We start from the raw sequence: 19005 nt of genomic DNA, 5'->3' as shown, positions 1-19005 counted from the left end.
ATGTATTTTTAAAAAATGTGTTGTTGTTGTTGTTGTTTACTTAAATCTTGACGACAGTTCATGTACTCACGCTTCATTTGAGTCGGATCTTTTCGATTAATCAAATGCAGACTAGTTCTTCCAAATCCTCCTGTCGCAGCGATTGACTGCAAAATGTTTAGAAAAAATGTCATTGAATCATTAGGACAAAGAACTTGTTAAAATAATACAAATAGCACGCATCTATATACGTTACTTCTTTATATAAAAAAATAAAAAGTGTATAGAAGGACCCTTAGTTTGTCAAGATCTCTTATCGATATTTTCAAAATAAAAGTGGAACATTATTTACCAAAGACAAGTATTTGTTATTATGCGATTAATGACATTCAATAGTAGTACCAGAAGTAAGGTTTATAATAATAATAAAAAACAATATATTTTATTTTAAACCTGTAAAAATTACGGAAACAGTAAAGCCATATTTCCAAGGGGTGTATTCTTGTGTCGGGCTTCACAGTGTGTATCTACGGGAGTCTAGCAGCAGCGACACAAACACAAACGGCAGGCGAGGAAGTCACCACAGAGCTACAACCCAGTGCGGAACGGTAACTTACTTAGAAAAATCATGTCGAGGGGTGTGTTTTTATTCGCGACCTGACAACTCCAGTCTGCTGCCTTGTAATTAGTCACCGTTGTATCACATAATACTGATTTACAAGCCTGGTAGCCGTACAGTAACGCTCTGAATGGGGAAGAGGAGAGCGAGACGCGGCTAACGTTAGTCTGAAGCTGCTAACTTACTCCAGCAGCCGAAGATGATGCGACGTCAGTGGCTTTTTGGTCAAATCTGCGGTTAAATAAACGCGTACTGCTGAATAAAACACTGTAGTGACGATATTAATCGATCTCTTACTGAATACTATTAGTTAGGAGGCTATTTGGACGTAAATGAGGTGAAACTGAAAGGGTGGTGGTGGTGGTGTTAACTGGGCCAGATCGCTTATTTTAAGATCGCTGGCGGGCGCTTGAGATCTTTTCTAACAGACAAAATGGCAACAGGCTCCAGTTTCCATTCCGGAGGAGGGAGTGGATCTAGAAACGGACCGTCATTCGCACCACCGTCCTCTTCCTCGTCTGGAGTGCCGGGGCAGGCTCAGCCGATGGCGGTGGTTTGGGAATGGCAGGATGATCTGGGCTTCTGGAGGCCCTACACCGGACAGGTGAGCAGCTACATCGAGCAGAGTCTCCAGAGAGGAGCCAACAGCAGCGGCATCAGTCTGGCACAGGCAGACCCCAGCCTGTCTGCGTACATCATCGACATCCCCAACCTCAAACAGTTCAGACAGGACACCGGTGAGTGGGACCTCAGACATCTGATGATGAAGAGTTACTGATAGTACTGTGCTGAATATGAATCATTACCATCTGTATTAAACTTCAGACTACTATGGACTTATAGTGAATATCCCAAAATATGCTGCTGGTACCATAGTACTTTATGGTGTTTTTTGTTCTAACTGCATTAATTGGAGATTGATATCTTATAAAAATGAAAGTATATTGTAGAATCAACTTTGTTTCACAAACAAAAAAAGTGTGTGTGTGTGTGTGTGTTTATATAATATTATATGATATATAAGGGTGAAAACCTCAGTTTTATTACACACACACAATCATTCAAAAGTTTGGAGTCGATAAGTTGCTAGTTTTCACCAAGGCTTTATATATTTGATCATTATTAAGTAAAATAAATGGTAAAACACCAAAAAATTAGAACCTTTTCTGTATATTTGAAAATGTGATTTTTTTCCTGTGATGGCAAATCTGTATTTTCAGTAGCCATTACTTTAGTCCTCAGGGTCACATGATCCTTCAGAAATCATTCTTTTTGGTGCTTAAAAAACTTTTATTATTATATCAGTGTTGCAAACGTATCAAGTAGCTTTTTTTTCTCCAGTATTCTTGGATGAATACAAAGTTTGAAAAAATTAATGATTAAAAATTGAAGGAAATTTCAATAAAATAATGTACAATTCTTTGTAAAATAATGTATTTTGCTGTCACTTTTGACATCTTTGCTCATATGTAAATAAATGATAATTTTCTAATATAAAATAATATACAAAGTATTATTCTCCTTTCAAAATAAATAATTTTAAGCCACGTATATAAAATTAGAGCAATATTTGATATTTCTTAATAGCCTACTTGTTTTTAATAATTGTTTATAGTGTTATGTAGACTTTGTTTTGCATTAATAAACTGAAGACATTTCTAAGAACATAAAACCTTCAGTTTATACTAGATTTTGTCCGATTTATTTATTTTTTAAAAGTAGTCTTTGACATCTTTACGTTATTAACCCATATACTGAGTTATGTGATGATACTACCATCTGGTAGCACCACAGTTCTTTACTGTAAAAGAGTGTTAAGAAGACGCACTTATTGCTCCATTTGGTTTAAGTAAATGTTTTATCAGTTGTCAAGGAAGTGTCTCTATAATCTACAGAGTGAAATAAGCCTAGTGTGAATCCTGGAAATTCAGTTGCTCTAAATGTATGATATTTATGTTTCATCCTTGATAACAGGTCATTAAATCCTCTGGGTAAAGATGTGTAGTGCTGCAGTATGTATATATATATATAATAGCGCTGGGTCTGTTAACTGGAGATTAGATTTGTTTTTGGGGATGTTTGACTGGCTTTCGACACCTGTGGTCTCTACGGAAAAGAACAGGAAAGAGGTGACAAAAAGCTCAGGAAATAAGCTAACAGATTCTGACAGGATGCACAGCATATTTTGTAGATAAAAACAGCTCTTTTCACATTTGTTTTTGAAGAGAAGATCTTTGTTGTGGTTGAGAAATGTGTAGATGTTTTTTTGGAATGATAATGATCTGCCAATTACTGTGAATTTTTTTCTTTAACCCTTTGAAGGAAAGATGCGCGCTGTGCGGCGATCCCTGTTCCCACAGTCCTCTGCTCTGGGCAGCGGGGTTCTTTGGGAGTGGGCCAGTGATGAAGGAGGGTGGACAGCGTATGAGATCCGAACCTCCATTTTGCTGGAGCACAGCTACCAGGCAGGGCAGGCCACGGCTGACCTGAGCTCACACGGCTACAACTACATTGTGGACCTCACTGCCCTGGAGCAAGTCAACAAGTCCACCAGCTTCAGACGACGCGTCAGGCGGCAAGGTAGTGTGCCGTATCCTCTGGCTTCCGGTTCGGTTATTCACTCGGGCCCAGCCTGTACCTGTCACCAATGCATGAGCAATAGCAGCGCCGCAGGACCCATGCTGAGCCGGTCACGGCATTCCTTCACTGCGGGGCAGGCCAGCCGGCCCAGCCTCCAGCCCCAGCATGGAAGACTTCCTGCAACCAGTTCCTCCTCAGCCTACTCGCCCTACCCCAGAAGACCCCTCTCCATGGGGAACTTGTTATGGAATGGCCCATGGAGCACCCCCACCTCGGTGGCTCATCCTTCAGGACCACCACAGGCTTTTGGTCACCATGCAAATGGCTTAAGGTAAGACTACCAGGCTTAATTCCGAATTTGAAAAAATTGCAGGTTATCCCCTATATTTACCATTTGTGACCATGATTTTTGAATTTTGACTGATTAATACAATCAGTTAAACGATTTAAAAATTAATTTGTTATTTTAAAAAAATGCAAGGGTAAAATACACTATGCATTAAAAAATGATATTAAAGATTTAGAGGAAAAAGAAGCATAAGTCGCTTATAAATTGACTTTATTATTTAGTTTAGAAATAGCTAAATGTTTACAAACATTATAGTAACACTGTAAACATAGCTAGGCTACTTTAGTTCCCCTCACTCCACAACAAATCCTTTCAGTTAACAGTATTTAGAAAAGGACAAGAATTAAAAATATAAGAAGCTACATAAACAACAATCCAAAACTAATTTATTTAGGCTAAAACGAAACTGAAACCAATGTTGGAATTCTCCTTATTCGCGATGTATTTGAGTGTCATAATATTATTTATGTACTTCACTTACGTTCCAATATCCACGTAAAACAAAATGTTTTGCATAACATCGCGGCGGTACGGTGATAACACTTAATGGCACAGAGTTTACTACACATTTAAACTGAGCAGTGTGTGTTTTTTCCAGATGTTTGACGGACTGTATTTTACTATGATAATGAACCGGCTGCATTGTCAAAGTAGCAAAGCTTAACAGTGAGCACGCATGTGGCACTGGTGCAATCATATTCTAACAGTGGAAGCAACTACTGCTTTTAGTCGTAAGATAATCGGAATTTTAAAGTGTTTGGTTTTATTTGTTTACATTCACAATAGAAACAAATCTTTCTGCTTTTTTAAAAATAAACCTAAAGAAAAATAGGATGCCGTTTTCTGCCATCTGGTTTCCTTTTGCGCAGCACAAACATGAACCGAAACTCTACATACTGGGCTACTTGTTGCACAGTTTTCCTCTCATTTTCAACATTTAAGATTTTTTTGCACCCTCAGATTCCAGATTTTGAAATAGGTGCAAATAGTTCCAAATATTGTCCTATCCTAACAGACCATATATCAAGGGAAAGCTTATTAATTCAGCTTTCAGATGATGTATAAGTCTCAATATAAAATAAATGCCCCATATGACTGGTTTTGTGGTCTAGGGTCATATTTCATACCTTTACTGTATCGTGGAACCACTGAAGTATTTTTTTGTAAAGAAAAGATAATTATTTAGCCATGTTTTCAAAGGTTTTGCACAAGCATGGAAGTTCTCCCACAGAGAGCAGTTTAAAAATACTCAACTGGCTTTTAGTCATGATAAGGAAACAAGATGTTTGACCTGCAGAGTTTCAAATGACACCAAAGGTCTAAAGGTTTTATTAAATCAGCTACTGTGCTCTTACCCTTACGTCATTGTGCCTGTCTTCTTGTGTACTTTGTAGTTGCACACTCCGTCATTCTGTGTGACTCCATTTGTGGTAAAAGCATAATTTTGATTACTGTAAATAGTCATTTGGATATGTTCTTTAGTTTAAAAATGGCAGTTTATTTTATAGGCCTTTCTGGAGGTATTGTGTACTTACTATGTACTTACTATGTACTTACTAGGTAATAACTAGGTATCAACACACAACCAAGTGGCAAACTTGAAATCTACCCATGTTAAAGAGATGATTTGCCCTAAAAAGAAAATTTGGTAACACTTTAGTATAAGGACAAATTCTCACCATTAACTAGTTGCTTATTAGCATGCCTATTATTAACATACTGGCTGTTTATTAGCACTTATAACGCACACATTCTGCATGACCATATTCTACATCTCTAATCTTAACCAATTCCTAAACTTAACAACTACATTAGTAAGTATTAATAAGCAGCAAATTATTAGTTAATTAAGGCAAAAGTCTTAGTTAATGGTTGGTTAATAGCGAGAATTGTACCTTAAAATTAAGTGTGATAAAAAAAAAAAAATAATTTACGCTCTCCCTCACGTTTCTGCATACCAGTATGGCTTTTTTCAAAATGTCTCAGTGTTTTTGATTGTACAGGGGAAGTCAATGGTAAGCAGAACTATTTGCTGGTTACCAAAATTCTTCAAAATGATATGTATTCTACAGAAGAAGAAAAAAAGAAAGTTAAGGTACAGTCACACATGCAAAATTTCAGCAGAATTTCACAGCAAGAAAAGGGCTATTGTCAATAGTGTAGAAATGTATGAAGTACAGCTTACACAAAGCAGCTTTCTGTCAGTCAGCACAGTTAATTTGTGAAAACGAAACATGAACCAGAGTTGGGAAATCTTTTGCCCTAATGAAAAACTCCAGAAACGTGCACATTTCTATTAGAATGACTGGAATTTGCCCATAAAATTTTGCTGAGCAACAGTAAATGTGACCTCAACTTAAATAATAGCAGATTTTTTTATTTTTGGTGAACTGTTCCTCTGAGTCCATGCATTTACATGATATTACTCTTTAATTCCTTGGGTAAGTACACAATAAGTTTTGTGTTCATGCACTTATCGTAAAAATAAAGCACAACCAGAATTGTGGTTGCCTAAGAAATTTGCAACAAAGGTAATACACGTGAAAATGTGCAAAAAAGGTAAACGGGAAAACCAGGATGACAACATGACAATTTCTTTTCTCAGTCTGGACTGATTTTAATGATCATTCTTCCTTTTGTCCCAATACTATAATTGGCTGTTCCTCTGTGTAATGGTGTCATATCCTTCCCTCTGTGTGGGTCTTTAGGTCATGTGGAGGAGAGCAAGTCTGCACTTACTGTGTTGACAGAAAGGGGAAGACCCAGATTTGAGTCATTGTTCTTTTATGGAAAGTTAGGTCGAAAGGAACCAGGAAGCGTCTGTTTTTACGAATACCTATCTCACTTTTCATTCACAGAGTCAACTCACACGAACATCCACATCTGATCTTGTGAGACCTTAGATTAATTAACAAGAGGACAGAGTGCACCTTAAGTTATGCTCTGTCATTACTCTAGTCTCGTGTAGTCAGACCTTCAGACTGATGGCTGAAGGTCTGGAATCCATGGCAGCTTTCATTGGCCAAGGCCCGCCCATGAGGCCGTTGACCAACTTGTCAAACAACCAATCAGAGTTTGTTTTGTTCAGCGTCACGTTTTGGGGTGTGGAAATGTCGCATTATTACAGACTGGTGTGTAAAACTCTCGTATTTTAAAGATTTTATGGTGCAAACTTTAAATATTTCAGTTGATCCTGATAAGCACTTATCATCACAGTTGTAAACAAGGTGTTTTTCTTCTTTCGTGAGGGGTTTTGGCATCATGGTGTCTTTGTTTCCAGGTAGAACATTAAAGAACGTGATGCACACTTCTCCTGGAAATCCTGTATAATTCAACCAATCCGATGATGACTTCGAAACTCCTGAAGTGTTTATACTTTTGTGTGCCGTATGCATCAGACGTTCATCCAGCAGTCCGTGGGTGTGACTGTGATTACTCTGAAATGAAGTCTCAGCTGAAGTCCAAACCAAAACCACTAGCTTAATAGTAAAACGAGCAATAAAAGACAGCATCTAGACAGAGCGTACATGACTTATTAGTGTTGCTTGCTGAAGTTGAGATATGCTCATATTTAGGGTTTCAGTTTTGTTACACAGTGTGGAATGATTGAAATTTCCTGGCATTCAGCCTCATCACACCCAAGTGTCATGAGACTCTCAGATCACTGTGGGAGTGTCATGTGAGCTGTTACTCCTGTGATTTGGAGTGTCATTACATAGATGAACCAAAGTAGAATCATTAGGAGAGCAGAAGATTAAAATAGTAGAAGAAACATCTTAAATGAGGTTTAGACACTTTGCATAAATCAGTTTTTTTTTCAATCAAGTTACTTAGCATTTTACAATTTTTGTTATTTTGCTGTAAAACGAATAATGTTGTTCTTTCAGGGTATGCATCAAATTAATATTTTAAAAGTACTTATACGTTGGGTTTTATATTCTCGTCACTTAAAGTCTTATCTAAAAAAGTAGAAAATGTGACACTTGTGGCATTAGGATAAAGTTCACATCTTTCTCCCTAAAAGGATTTTTGATTTGTTTAAAGGAAGGGTAAGTGATTTCTCGTAGCCAATGTTGACATTTGAAATCACCAAAACAAACACACCCCTGCCACAAAAGCTTCTCGCCTCTATTTTGATAGTTCCCATCACTAGTAGACCGAAAGCTCTGTCCTCTGCATCGTGAGTAGACACGCCCCTTTCTGCTAATTGGTTATACGTTTTTGTTATTCAGCCCAATTCAGTTTTCCAAAGCGTTTTTGAAAAATCGCTTACCCCTATATATATATATATATATATATATATATATGTATGTATATGTGTGTATTGTGTATTTTGTATGTATATGTATTTCATTAGTTATTTTTATTTCCTTTTCATGCACTCAGAGTATATACACTGTTCAAAAGTTTTTACTTTATCTGTACTTTAATATTTTTAAAGAATTATTTTATAAACACTAAGGCTTTATTTGCTTTATCTAAATATAGTTAGAGATTGATATTGTGAAATATTATTACAGTTTATAATAAGTTGGTTCTATTTGAATATATTTTAAAATGTGATTATTTATTTATTTTTTGGTGATGGCACAGCTGAATTTTTTAGCAGCCATTACTTCAGTCTTCGGTGTCACATCATGCATCAGAAATCTTTCTAATATGCTGATTTCTTGGTTTTTAAGAAAATTTCTTATTAATTTGAATGTTGAAAACAGTTGTGCTTCTTAAGATAAGATTGGAAACTTTTTGAAATATTATGTCTTTACCTTCATTTTCAATCAATATAATGCATCCTTGCTGAATAAAAACATTAGTTGCTTCTAAAAAAAAATCATACTGACACTAAATCTGTGAAAAGGTAGTATGTGTTTAAAAGACGTATCAGATGGCATAGCATGAATTACACCATGACAGCTCGAGAAGGCTGGGGAATTTCCCTGGATCCTATCTTGCTTTCATTTTTTCTTTAATAGGTCGTCAACAGGAATCTCAGCTATCTCAATACCCTCTCTCTTGTGTATCATAAAAAGAACATGACACAGCTTCCGTAATGGGAGTGTAAGTCATTGTGAAAAGCTTTTGTTCTCATGCATTAATGCCTACATGCATTAAAATATCTCGGTTTCTGTCTCCACAGCATCCCAACCATCCCTCTACACATGAACGGATCCAGTAATGTGAACTCTGCACTGGCAGGTACAACACTCACCCGTCACACATGCCACACCAGAGAAAATCCTTCCAGTGATGCACTGGGCTCTCTTCCTCCTCATCCCAGAACGGCGTTTGATGCTGCAGTGGCAGCTGAACTGTTTCTTGGGAGTGTCAGTATGAACCACACAGATGTTTCCCAGAGCAGCGATAGTCAGTGAAGTTAGTTTTGGTATTCTTCAGTCAATGTCACAAGTCTATTCATGCCTCAGACTTGGTTCCGCCTTGATGTTTTTGTCTTGCATCAGTTGCTTGTCACATATCAGTTTATGACATTAGTGGCTTCATTGAGTCACCAGTTTGTGGGTTTTGAGTTGGTGTGCTTTAAATGAGCTTTCAAGCTAATGGTGCGTGTCTTGGGATGTTGGATATGTTGTTCTTGTAGCTGACAGCAGCTGCACTAAGATGCATGAGGCATTCGGGGAACAGAAAGACAGATCTGGGACAAAGTGATGTTTCCTATGTAATTTTCACTAGACTGAAGGTGGCGTGATCAGTGCAAACATTAGATTAACTGTAGGATTTCTTATCGCTCATGATCAACTGACTGTTGACCGCTCCATGTCGTGGACATTTTGTGTGATTTATAGTTTTCATTAGCAGCATAATCCACTGATATTTTGTGTGATTTTTGTGTCTGTGCTGGCTTCTGCATGGATAATGGTGTGTGTGCAGGGATTGTGAATAGTTAACACACTAAACTAAAGAATCGTTCAGGACTAGGATTATTGTCAGACTCGGATGATCCAAACACAAATGTTTAAATGGGTGATCTGGATTTACACAATGGGGTAATTGTTAGTTTTTTGAATATTGAATGTTAAAGAAGTTTACTCACCTTCAAGTAGTTTCAAGCCCATAATATCTTTGAAAAGCAAATATATAAAAAATACACAAAATAAAAACGATATTTCTAATGAAATGTCAATCCCACAAAAACTTTGACCGTTCAAAAAATTCATAAAGACAACATAAGCTATGTAAAATACATATTAAGTTGTTTACTTAAAAGAGATGCACCGATCGATCGGCCAGGGATCTGTTTTAGCCGAGTTTCCTCATGATCGGCTGAATTACTTCTTTCCGATTTAGAGTCAATCCATTTTGTTACCAGTGCCACAGGCAATAATGTCAAATAAATAGTGCTTGTATTGTGCATTTAGTCATTCCGGCAGGTTTTGGTGTTTTTTTTTTTTTTTTTTTTTTTTTTTTAAGAAGTTTTCCCCGTGCGATTTCCAGTATTGTATAGTCCTAGTTTGGAACCACATGAGAGTGAGTAAATGACTGAACTATCCATTTTATATTTTGTGCGGTATTGTGCCTGTGTAAGTAAGGGATGTGGAAAATTATGATTGATCATCTTTAAAATCAGTTTATTGGTGGATTTTAAGTAACTTTGGATTGCTTAAATGGCTAATCGTCTTAAAGGGGTCCTATTATGCTTTTTCACGTTATGAATTGTATACAGTGTGAATGTTTGGGCATAAAAAAAGATCTACAAAGTTACAAATCTCAAAGTCCACTCCAAAGTGAGAGATTTCGATTCCCTTTTCAAGAACTACAACGCACAGCTCATTTGGACCACAGCATTGTTTTCCGGGTTTTGTGATGTCACAAAGTGGCCCATTAGAATATCATTAAAATAGTTCCCGCCTACAGAAATTTTAATGGTTTGGGGGTGGGGAGGGGTGAGGTCACGGTTAGAACACTTGGTTGAGTGCATCAGACAAGACGACGAAGAAGTGCTGCTGTGGTGTCTAGATTCTGCTAATTATTGTATATGCACCTGAATATGTATGTTACAATTATGAAAAGTTTTTATAAATTGCTGATAGTACAATCATGGACAATTATGTAGAATTATCTGCAGAATTTACACTTCAATTATGAGACTACAATGTTTCCCATACATAGAGTTATGAGTGGTGCCACCACAATATCAAAACTGACAGCCACAAATGGATTTTCCCAAAGGCTTTGACTTCGTTGAATAAACATGAGCACTGCATGTTTCAAAATAAGAAACTGGGTGCGGGTGTTTTTATATCACTATTTCTAAAGGAGACGACTGTCTTCTTAAAAATGTGGATGTCATTTCCATTTCTTTTTGCATGTAATATCTGATAAAGCAGCATTTGTGTACAGCAGTTACCAGGGAAAACTAGATCTCTACTACTCCGACAGAGCCTCTTGCAGGCAGAGAAGGAATCTGCATATGTATGCTGCGACAAATAGAGTGCAAGTCTGTGGAAAACACTGGACTATGGTATGAACTAATTAAACTGCAAAACAATTACCCTGCAATTCATGTTATAATGTTAGAATCAAAGAACAAAACATATTACCAGAGGTGCACATTATTTTTTCAGCCTGGTTCTCATAAGAGAACCTGGAGATTTGGTTTGGTCCTCACACTGCTTATAGCGTGACCCATTAAATGCAACTATAAAAAATAATTAATAATAATTATTATATTATTACACTTTATTTAGTTTTTTTTAAATTAAATAATAGTAAATAAAGTAAATAATAGTGTATGATAATATTATTAAAAATAAAAAGCAGTCGTAGTATTGTATACAAATACAAAATCAAATTTTGTTTGTTTGCCTCTTTAAGAAGAATCGCCTTATGTATTCCCCTATTTTAAGTCGCTTTGGAAAAAAGTGTCTAAAAATAAATAAACAAAAGCGTTTTCATCAAATTAAAACATAAAATCAGCAGGCTTTTATTTTGGCGGGTTGCCGGCAAGTAATGATGCGTGCTTCGGGAGTTACCACTCTAATAAGTATTGCAATATCAGTGCGGCGTGTTCTGTGCGATCCAATCACAACACATTTAGTTTTTCGGAAGGCAGCCCTTCATCAAACCCGGAACTAATCAGGGCCTTTTGTGTCAGGATGGGAAGAAAGGTATTGTAATAATGTAAATTATGGGTCAATTATTGTTTTTTGAACCACCAAGCATGAGAGCATATTCTAGTACACCCCCATAACAAAATCAAGACTTTGTAAAAGAGCATAATAGGACCCCTTTAATGTACTGTATAATTACACTAATTTGGGTCCATCTGACCCCAACCAGATGCTTTTCACAACATGGGTCTCAAGACAAAATAGTTAAACTTCAGAAGTCTTGCTCTCTTAAATATGTAATGGTTATGTTCAGGTTTTTCCAAATGCGTTGGTGCATTTAAAGCAACAAGTTTAAAACCCTGTGCTGCTTTAATGTTGCTTGTGATGCACCAGGAAGCATACACTTTCACACTGGTCTGTTATTATGGTTTAATGGATTTCAAATTTCCTAAATGTCACTTAAAAGCAGCTTGATTTGTGGTTGGTAACTTTACATGTCAATCAGATGGTCTCTTCTTGTCAGTGTGGACCAGACTTTATGCAAATAGTCAGATAGCCAAAAGAGACCCGTGTTTCCTCTGAAGGTGGTTTGAATGATCGGATCACAGTTAGTCTCTGGATTCTGTGTTGGACTGAAATAGTTTCCTCTACAGTAAGTAGGACTCTAAACTTTTCTTGACCTCATCAGAGCATGCCTCACTTGTGGTTGGCTTCTCCACTCTTGGCTCATTACTCTTCCTTTCCTTCACTCCTCCTCCTCCTCCTCCTCCTCCCTTCCTCCTGCATGTCTCCACATGGCCTCCGTCCGTTCCAGGCATGGCTTCCATTTTGATGTCAGCTGCAGGACTGGGAGTTCGCTTCTTGACCGCCCCCTTCTCCCAGAGTGGCTCCAGCAGGCCCACCAAAAGCCAGCCCAACTCCGTTAAGAGGGCAAAGAGACAGTCCAGGACAGGTAGTTAAGCACCGCCAACCAGCTCGACCGAACCTGCCCTCCGCTGGCCTGCAAACTGCTGCCCTCCTGTCCTTTTTTTAATGGCTGTTTTTTTTTTTTTTTTACCATTCTTCTTTCTGTTTATATTTTCCTCAAGGGGTTTGGTAGTTCAGCTTCATTCTGACATGCTCCTTCTGTCCATTGCGAGATGTTTATGTTTAGCTGTTTATTGCTTGCTCTGGCTGCCATGTTTTCACCCATTTCACGATAATGCTGTCATGGTCACGCTGTCTTGCTTCCATCTTCCCGATCACATAATGAATGCACCGTTGATGGTATTCGGCTTGACACCTGCCTGCTCACCTGTGGGACACTGCAGACAGATGTCTGCTGGGGGGTTTAAGGAATAACAATTGTTTGGTGGTCTGTTTTTTTATTTATTTTTTATTTCTCTCTAACCCTACATAACCTGTGTTGTTGTTAACGTCATTTATTTTAATGTCTTTAATACAGAAGATGGATATTAGGTTCAGACTGACACTCACAAGCAATGTTAGTTTACCGCTTTAATATCAATTTACTAAAACATCCTAAACACATTTTCTGTTGTCTGACAACTCTAAAAACTAACACCCAGTATATGCAGTCTGAACAGTGTGTTCTTGGAAAAATGGAAAAATGGGCTGTTTAAAGGAATACTTCACCAGAAATGAAAATTTGTGACGTTCCAAACCAGTATGAGGTTCTTTCTTAAGTTGAACATAAAAGAAAACATTCTGACCAATGCTGGTAATCAAACATTTGATGGTACCCATCTTCTTTCATAGTATTTCTTTCCCTACTAAGGAAGTCAATGGGGACCAACAACTGTTTTTTTATAATTCTTCAAAACATCATCATTTGTGTTTAACATGAGAAAGAAACTTTTGGAACGGTTTGGAACCACACAAGTGTGAGTTTCCTTTAAGAAAACCAAAAAAATATATTTCTGACTCAACATTCTGATTGGATGAGCCCCCTTGAAAGTTTCTGTAAAATTGCTGATATATGTACAAATTTAGTCACATTATTTATGTTCCAACACTAATAAACTGTTATTTAGCGAATGGTTTTTTATTAGTAGAAATAGTATGTTTAATTATAAAATGTAACAATTTATTTTTAATGCTATGAACGTAATGCTTATGTTTTCCTAAGAACAAAACAACTATTTTGTATATTATCTATACATTTAACTGGTAACGCTTTACAATAAGTAAAAGCATTAAAATATTAATGCACCCACCACCATCACTTTATCCCCTTAGGGATTGGTGTGCAAAACATAAAGAGTTTTTAATTGGTTTAAGTTCAACTTTTCTTGGGGAAATTCAAATAAGCTTGTGTTTACATCAGCTTATGTGTCAGCTTATAATCGGTGTATAATGCATAAAAATGCTCTCATTAGAGCAAACTCTGATTCAGGAAGTCTGGAGCAAACTTTATTGCCTTAGTTATTTGGTGGTTGTTCCTTGGAAATACGCTGGAAACAGATGTCATAGCATGTCTCACTGCGTCCTACCAAAACACATTTCCATAATGTATCTGGTCATTTGGAAACCAAAACAAACACAGCATTCTACGTTAATGATCCAGAAGGAGTTTATGTTCAAATAAACATTTAAGTGTCTGCATAATGCACAAGTAGTCAAAGTGTTTCTAACTATGAATAATTCATTATATATTTATATTTAAAAATGCACTTTAGAGAGGACTTCATATTGTAAAGGGAAGATACTTGGATGTTAAATAACCCACAAAATGGTCGAAACATAAACTTTTGGTGGGACATATTGATGATTTAAAAAAAGGATAATCCAATTGATGAGTCACAGCCATACACAATGATTTGTTTCTTATAGGTGGTATTATGAGGAAGGATTCATTTGATTGGACAAAAATCTGTGTAGTATAACCAAACACACAGCCTGGCTGACAGGAATATACATGGCGCCACAAGCCACAATACTGTAATTTAAACTTTCAAGGTGTCTTTAACTAAATGTAATGATTGATTTTGAGCGCCAGTTATTGGACTCGTGTAGGTTACGGTCTGTCTTATGTTCTTAGCACCAGCTCAGAAACCAGAAGAAGTCATTAAGAAATACATGGAGGAAGTGCCTGTGGTCCCAGATGAGGTATATTTAAAGTTCACGGTCCAATAACACTTTTTGTACTAGCATAGATGGGTTAATTTCCCAGGTCGTATTTTACACCATGATTAAATGGAATGAAATATTTTGCATTTCTGGACAATTGGTACATTTGTTTTCATGACTATTATTCAGTTTTTTTCTTTCGTAACAATGCAACATTTTTTAATGGTCTTAAAATACAACATGACCTGTATATATTTTTATGCCATTCACCCATACGTTTAATGCTTCTTCTGGAAATATTATCCATGCCTTGCCCTGTGAGATGTGACATCTGGCTGTGTGCTTTCAGGACTGTATTATCTGTATGGAGCGCCTGTCCTGCCCGTCTGGTTATGAGGTCCCAGCCGAGTGCTCTCAGTCTCTTCAGCCCAACACCGTGGGCAAACTCACAAAATGTGCTCACACTTTCCACATGCTCTGCATGCTGGCCATGTACAACAATGGAACCAAGGTGTGCATTTCCTTACCAACACTTCTAACTGACACGGATCTGGGAACTAAACAAATAAATAAGTTCTATTAGTTGTGTATTATACTATTGTTGGGTAGCTCCAGGATTTGTTGCAGATTGGTATACTGTTAATATTCAGAAATGGATATGGAATGTGAACTTGGAGTGAATGATGACCGAATTTGACATCTTTGGATCAAGTATACCTTTAAAAGTATTCCAATATACTGCAGTGTTCAAAAGCCAGAGGTTTTTAGAAAGCAGTCTCTTAGACTTACTATGGCCACATGTATTTGACAAAAAAACATACAGTTATATTAGATCACAACATTTCTGTTCCATTACTCCAGTCTTCAGTTCCCATATGCTGATTTGCTGCTCAAGAAACATTTCTTCTTATTATTAATGTTGTCACCTTAATATTTTGTGAAACCAGTGACAGTGTTTAGGATTGTTTGATGAACAGAAATTTCAAAAGAACAGCATTTATTTATATTAAATAATCTTTTGTAACATTATAAACGTCTTCACTGTCACTATTGGTTAATTCACTAGTGACCTTGAATAAGTCAGTCAGTCCTTGTCAAATAACCGTTTGAATTTTTCCAAAAAAAAAGTTCCAGACCACCAAATGTTTGAACGTCAGTGTGTGTAATGCATTTTTTTTATTTCTCCAGCAGTTACAATGGGTGCATGTAATTACAAAACATTGCAGATATTTTAATGTAAATCCTTCCTTTTACTTTCGCTCACTTTTGTTACACCACAGGATGGGAGTCTTCAGTGCCCCTCATGTAAGTTGATCTATGGAGAGAAGACCGGCACCCAACCCAAGGGCAAGATGGAGATTTACAGTATCCCTCAGTCTTTGCCTGGCCACCCAGACTGCGGCACTATACAAATCATTTACAACATCCCGCCCGGGATACAGGTCTGACTTGGCAAGCTGATGATGTGCTCTGAAATGTTTTAGATTGATTTGCACCATGATTTAAGCATATTCTTAACAGTAACCTCTAAATAAACTGAACGAAGTGCTAGAGGTCCATATGAACCAGCCAAATGTTTTTATCCAGCCGACTGCGTTTGTCAGGGGCATAGCTGACTCCTTCTTTTGTGTGGAAATGGTTTTGTCCTTGCCTCAGGCCGCTCTAAGCACTCATCTTCTTAATGCACTCTTTGTCTGCAGGGTCCTGAGCACCCAAACCCCGGGCAGCCGTATACGTGCAGAGGATTCCCTCGCTTCTGTTTCCTTCCTGACAATGACAAAGGAAGAAAGGTAATGGAGAGAATTGTCCCAGTTCAAATAAAGATTTATGCCATGCTCATTTGTCAGAATATTGAATCACTGGCCCTTTCATAGATTAAAGCTGTTAAATTAGCGTTCAGTTGCTGAATCAACTGTTCCAGTAGTATGTGTTACTCACACAAGCATTGGCTTTTGGTGCTGCTGTTCACACGCTGACACCAACATGCCATTAAGATGTCATTGTGTGTAAAAATATAGCAGGCTACTAGTAGTTTTACAAAGGGAAAACTCAAATAAATGGCCAGCTGCTAGAGAAGTACATCTGAATGCTCGGTGCATGTTACTAAAGGTGCGGTAATAAAAAAAAGGTCAATGGTGTAGTGATGTCACCTTTTAAATCAGCTTTTCTGTTGGTCACTGCAGGAAAATTTATGTGAAAAATCTAAAACTGATGCTTTATCTAAATGAGGAAACAAAAAAAAAATAATTTGTAATAATTGTTTATTTTAATTTAAAATGTAAAAGAATAAAATATATATATATATATATATATACACACACACCTATGGATTTTTATTTTTATTTTACATTTACAAATTATAATTTTAAATGTCTAATTAGAAATGTCTAATTTGTTTATTACTTAATGTTTTTTTAATGTACAAAATGTATTAAAAAAATACACATTTTTCTCATATACAAATATTTTTTTCATCAAATGTTATCATTTCTATACTAAAATGACTCCCAAATTATAGTTAATTTAAGAAATACTTTGCAAGTGAACACAAATTATGAGAGATTATCAAAAATCCCTTCATTTGTGTTCCCAAGATAAACAAAGTCTTACAGGTTTAGGACGACAGCATAGTCATTTCTGAGTGAATAATGCTTTTGTTTACTAGGTCTAAAAATTGTACATACACAATCAAAAATCACTGACCCAACAGGGAAAGTGGTCCATCTTCGTTATTCAGCCCTGTAATCATTGTGAGCTAGTTGTGCCAGTAAAACTTGGTCTGAAATCAGAGCGTCCTAAACTTTACAAGAATGTTTCAACTCCAGCATTTATTGATTGCCTATAACCACAGAACATCATTTGTAACCCGAGTTCATTAAGTTCCAAGAAAAATCAATCTCTCCATACTGCAGTAACAAGTAACAAAAGAAATGTAGTATGTCTTGCTCAGCATTCAGATTTAATGTTGATCTCTGCACAGTGCTCAGGTTTGCGTTTCCCCACTCAAAGCAAACTGCAAACCGTGTTTACTTTAAATCTGAGGGTCCTGATCTTCTCCAAACGTCTCCAGGTGCTGGAGCTGCTGAAAGTGGCGTGGACACGGCGCCTCATCTTCACCGTGGGCACTTCCAGCACCACAGGGGAGCCAGACACCGTCATATGGAACGAGATCCACCACAAGACGGAGATGATGTCCAACGTCTCCGGCCACGGCTACCCCGACCCCAACTACCTGGACAATGTGCTCTCTGAACTGGCGTCGCAAGGCGTGACGGAGGACTGCCTGAAACGGGACACTCCGAGCCAAGAGGCTCAAGGTTCAGCCATGTGAACCGGACCGTCCCATCTACTGTAGAGCTAATAAAACTTGACAAAAAGGGGAAACTGGTGTTGCGCTGTTGGTTGGATGGATGCGAATGTGGTTGAACCCAACTTCCCCAATCCGTTTCCACACTTCGGCTGAGTCTAGAATATTAAGGCACATGTGAGGTCACTGGTTTCGTGGTCATCTTTACTTTCACCGTGTTGTAAGGCAGCTACAGATGGTTCTGCAGGAATAGCTCGGCTGAATGTTTTCGATTGATGAGGGTGAACGATTCTCGTGCCAGGAGGAAACGCGCCAGTTTAGCATCCATCTCAACACACGATTCATCATAGAGGCTATGACTTACTAAATTACAGTAGGGCATCTGCGACTCTGACCACTGTGCTATCACTGGGAATCAAGCATACAGTGGTTCTTTAAAAGCAGATGAAAACAGTCCAAATTGCACATCAATGCAAGTCATAGATCTTTACTAGGTACTGTAAAATGTACTGCTTCAGAAATTAAAAGGCACTTTTACAGAATCTGCAGCTGTTTCGGTTAGATTGGTGATGGTGTTCACTAGCTGCTATTACTTCTTTCTTGTAGGATTTTTGTTTACAATCATGAGGGACTTAAAGGGATAGTCCACCCAGAGATGTACATTCGGTCATCATTTACTCACTCTAATGTTGTTCCAAACTTGCTTTTTACTTTGGAAGGCAAAAGAAAATAGTTTCTGCTCCCGTCGACTTACAGGACAAAAATTACAATGCAGTCCAAAGGGAACTAAAACTGTTCGGTTTCCAACATTTATCAAAATATATCATCTTTTACGTTCCACCGAAAGTCATACAGGTTTGGGACGACACGAGGGTGAGTCAGTGATGGTCTCAATTCCACATAATACGTTTTCTATTACAAAAATACAAGACATTGAACAGCTCGTAAACACTACATAATGTTGTTTAAAAAAAATAATAAAAAATATCAGTGCTTATTTACTTGTAGTCCGGATCCTGAAAATAGGTGTAGAGGT

At 37.4% G+C, this 19005-nt stretch overlaps 1 protein-coding gene across 3 annotated transcripts; it reads left to right on the top strand.

Moving 5' to 3' along the window:
* The first annotated feature begins 493 nt into the window (after positions 1–493).
* Positions 494–18574, top strand: dtx2 (deltex 2, E3 ubiquitin ligase). Of its 3 annotated transcripts, XM_026212380.1 has the most exons (10): positions 494–587; positions 1042–1335; positions 2921–3509; positions 8665–8723; positions 12408–12545; positions 14634–14701; positions 15012–15173; positions 15943–16104; positions 16363–16452; positions 17733–18574. In XM_026212380.1, exons 2-10 carry the CDS (start codon positions 1143–1145, stop codon positions 17991–17993), a joined length of 1722 nt encoding a protein of 573 aa, XP_026068165.1. In that variant the 5' UTR covers positions 494–587; positions 1042–1142; the 3' UTR covers positions 17994–18574. The 3 variants fall into 3 exon arrangements, with proteins under 3 accessions (XP_026068165.1, XP_026068166.1, XP_026068164.1); XM_026212379.1 differs by having other exon boundaries at positions 511–1335; XM_026212381.1 differs by lacking the exon at positions 12408–12545 and having other exon boundaries at positions 510–1335; positions 17733–17993.
* Positions 18575–19005: the final 431 nt, after the last annotated feature.

This window comes from Carassius auratus, chromosome 30 (assembly GCF_003368295.1).
Source record: "Carassius auratus strain Wakin chromosome 30, ASM336829v1, whole genome shotgun sequence".
NCBI classification, from domain to species: Eukaryota; Metazoa; Chordata; class Actinopteri; order Cypriniformes; family Cyprinidae; genus Carassius; species Carassius auratus.
The sequence above is the reverse complement of the archived record's forward strand: the minus strand, read 5'-3'. Positions and strand labels throughout refer to the sequence as shown.